Source organism: Oncorhynchus kisutch, unplaced genomic scaffold, assembly GCF_002021735.2.
Source record: "Oncorhynchus kisutch isolate 150728-3 unplaced genomic scaffold, Okis_V2 scaffold889, whole genome shotgun sequence".
NCBI classification, from domain to species: domain Eukaryota; kingdom Metazoa; phylum Chordata; class Actinopteri; order Salmoniformes; family Salmonidae; genus Oncorhynchus; species Oncorhynchus kisutch.
Genome location: NW_022262834.1, coordinates 107,650 through 110,901, shown reverse-complemented (window position 1 = coordinate 110,901; position 3,252 = coordinate 107,650). Strand labels below are relative to the sequence as shown.

The following is a 3,252-nucleotide window of genomic DNA, read 5'->3' as shown; positions in this document are numbered from 1 at the left end:
AGATAGCTGCTTTAACTGCGTGTTCACGTTGCTTCTATTTACTCTAATGATAATTTTGTTAATTACAATGACATGCTAAGCTAATTGCTAATTAACTGTAGCCAATCTCGCTGAATGGGCAGAAATTACATACGATTGATAGTCAACATCCCTGTTGAAATAAAGTAGGAATGTAACACTGTGGTGAAAGCCTGTGTGTGTGTGTGTGTGTGTGTGTGTGTGTGTGTGTGTGTGTGTGTGTGTGTGTGTGTGTGTGTGTGCACTTGCGTGTGTGTGTGTGTGTATGTGTATTTGAGTGTGTGTGTGTGTGTGTATATGTGTGTGTGTTTGTGTTTGTATGTGTGTGTGTGTGTGTGTGTGTGTGTGTGTGTGTGTGTGTGTGTGTGTGTGTGTGTGTGTGTTAGTTGTTGCTATTCTGGTTTCAGAACAAATGAATGAATATAAGTCCAACTGGTCTCTGACTCATGTGTGTCTGGTGCCCTGGGGACTCACACAAAAACCCTGCAGTGTCTTGAACACATTCAAACACACACACACACACAGACACATACACACAAACCCTCACACACAAATGGACATATGCACTCATTCACTCAAATACCTCTACACCAGAGGAGGCTGGTGGGAGGAGCTATAGGAGGACAGGCTCTTTGTAATGGCTGGAATGGAATCAATGGAACGGAGTCAAACACACCAAACATATGGAAACCCTGTGTAACTCAGTTCCTTTCATTCCATTCCAGCCATGAGCCTGTCCTCCTATAGCTCCTCCCACCAGCCTCATCTGGTGTACACACAACCTATTCACACACAATGCTGACAGACCTGTGGTTTCACGTCGGGGGGGTGAAATTGGTGAGACTGGTATGGACAGAGTGTGTGTGTGTGAATGTGTATGTGTGTGTGTGTGTGTGTGTGTGTGTATGTGTGTGTGTGTGTGTATGTACCTAGTCATCGTGGCAGCTGTTGAGAAATCATGCGCTCCTCTGCGGCCCCTGTGTTTCCCATCAATCTCCCCGTTGTCTGGCCGTGGGGACTACAGCTGCATCTTAATCCACAGGGGCCGACGTGAGGACAGACAGGTTGCCTGGCCCTGTCATTAAATAACCCCAACCATCCCCCTCCCCAGAGTGACATTCCTACAGAGCCGACAGGGTATTGGTTCCATTCCAAATGACACCCTGTTCCCTATATACAGCAGTGCACTGGTTTTGACCAGAACCCATAGTGTTCTATGAAGGGAATAGAATGCCATTTGGAATGCAACAATAGACATTGGTCTGAGATGTCACAGGACAGGGGCCACTGGAGCTGGAGGTGGTTGAGCGAGCTTAGGGCTGGGGAGTTGGGGCACCTGGGGAGTTGGGGCACCTGGGGAGTTGGGGCACCTGGGGAGTTGGGGCACCTGGGGAGTTGGGGCACCTGGGGAGTTGGGGGACCTGGGGAGTTGGGGGACCTGGGGAGTTGGGGGACCTGGGGAGCCTAGGGCATTGGGGAACGGGGAGCTGGGGAGCCTTGCGTTGGGGAACAGGGAGCCTGATGTGTTGGGGGGTTGGGAAGCCTGGGGGGCTTGGCGAGTTGAGGGACAGGGGGGTTGTGAGGCCTAGGGGGTTGGGGGACAGGGGAGTTGCACGACCTAGGGGGTTGGAGGACAGGGGAGTTGCAGGGCCTAGGGGGTTGGGAGACAGGGGGGTTGGGAGACCTAGGGAGTTGGGAGACAGGGGGGTTGGGGTGAAGGAGGGTTGGGAGACCTGGGGAGTTGGGGGGCGGGGGTTGCAGGGCCTAGGGGGTTGGGGGACAGAGGAGTTGGGGGACAGAGGAGTTGGGGGACAGGGGGGTTGGGGGACAGGGGGGTTGGGGGACAGGGGAGTTGGGGGACAGTGGAGTTGGGGTGAAGGAGGGTTGGGAGACCTGGGGAGTTGGGGGGGGGGGGTTGCAGGGCCTAGGGGGTTGGGGGACAGTGGGGTTTGGGGACAGGGGAGATGGGGGACAGGGGGGTTTGGGGACAGGGGAGTTGGGGGACAGGGGATTTGGGGGACAGGGGAGTTGGGGGACAGGGGAGTTGCAGGGCCTAGGGGGTTGGGGGACAGGGGAGTTGGGGGTCAGGGGAGTTGGGGGACAGGGGAGTTGCAGGGCCTAGGGGGTTGGGGGACAGGGGAGTTGGGGGACAGGGGAGTTGGGGGACAGGGGAGTTGCAGGGCCTAGGGGGTTGGGGGACAGGGGAGTTGGGGGACAGGGGATTTGGGGGACAGGGGAGTTGGGGGACAGGGGAGTTGGGGGACAGGGGAGTTGCAGGGCCTAGGGGGTTGGGGGGACAGGTGAGTTGGGGGACAGGGGAGTTGGGGGACAGGGGAGTTGCAGGGCCTAGGGGGTTGGGGGACAGGGGAGTTGGGGGACAGGGGATTTGGGGGACATGGGGAGTTGGGGGACAGGGGAGTTGGGGGACAGTGGATTTGGGGGACAGGGGAGTTGGGGGACAGGGGAGTTGGGGGACAGGGGAGTTGGGGGACAGGGGATTTGGGGGACAGGGGATTTGGGGGACAGGGGAGTTGGGGGACAGAGCAGTTGGGGGACAGGAGAGTTGGGGGACAGGGGAGTTGGGGGACAGGGGAGTTGGGGGACAGGAGAGTTGGGGGACAGGGGAGTTGGGGGACAGGGGAGTTGGGGGACAGGGGAGTTGGGGGACAGGGGATTTGGGGACAGGGGAGTTGGGGGACAGGGGATTTGGGGGACAGGAGAGTTGGGGGACAGAGCAGTTGGGGGACAGGAGAGTTGGGGGACAGGGGAGTTGGGGGACAGGGGAGTTGGGGGACAGGAGAGTTGGGGGACAGGGGAGTTGGGGGACAGGGGAGTTGGGGGACAGGGGAGTTGGGGGACAGGGGATTTGGGGGACAGGGGAGTTGGGGGACCGATGTGTTTTCTTTCTCCTTGCAGCATTTTACTGTTTGTGATATAAATTCCTCTCTCAGTATACTTGTGTAGGACTATATGACATTTGACCGTATGTTGGTGACCTCCTTCAATGTGCAGATGTGTGTTGGGCTGGCCAATAGGATGGGGGGTGGGAGTAGAGAGCGGGCAACTCATCTATCATCAGTCTTCTGGCTGTTGAAAATGGGAGGGAGAGACTCTTGGCTAGATGTCAAGAGGCACAGCAGATTAAATCCACATCGATCCCACTGGAATTAATTTATCAATTCAACACAAAAATGAAAGGTTGCATCCACCCCCTGTAGGTCCACCTTTAAATGG

General features: G+C 56.5%; 1 protein-coding gene across 1 annotated transcript; it reads right to left on the bottom strand.

The window, feature by feature from the left end:
• Positions 1 to 1,331: 1,331 nt before the first annotated feature.
• Positions 1,332 to 2,937, bottom strand: LOC109876413 (vegetative cell wall protein gp1-like). Its single transcript, XM_031816877.1, has 3 exons — positions 2,463 to 2,937; positions 2,170 to 2,364; positions 1,332 to 2,071 (listed from the first exon to the last, which is right to left on the bottom strand). The coding sequence occupies exons 1-3, from the start codon at positions 2,935 to 2,937 to the stop codon at positions 1,332 to 1,334; spliced, it is 1,410 nt and encodes a 469-aa protein (XP_031672737.1).
• Between the last annotated feature and the right edge of the window lie 315 nt (positions 2,938 to 3,252).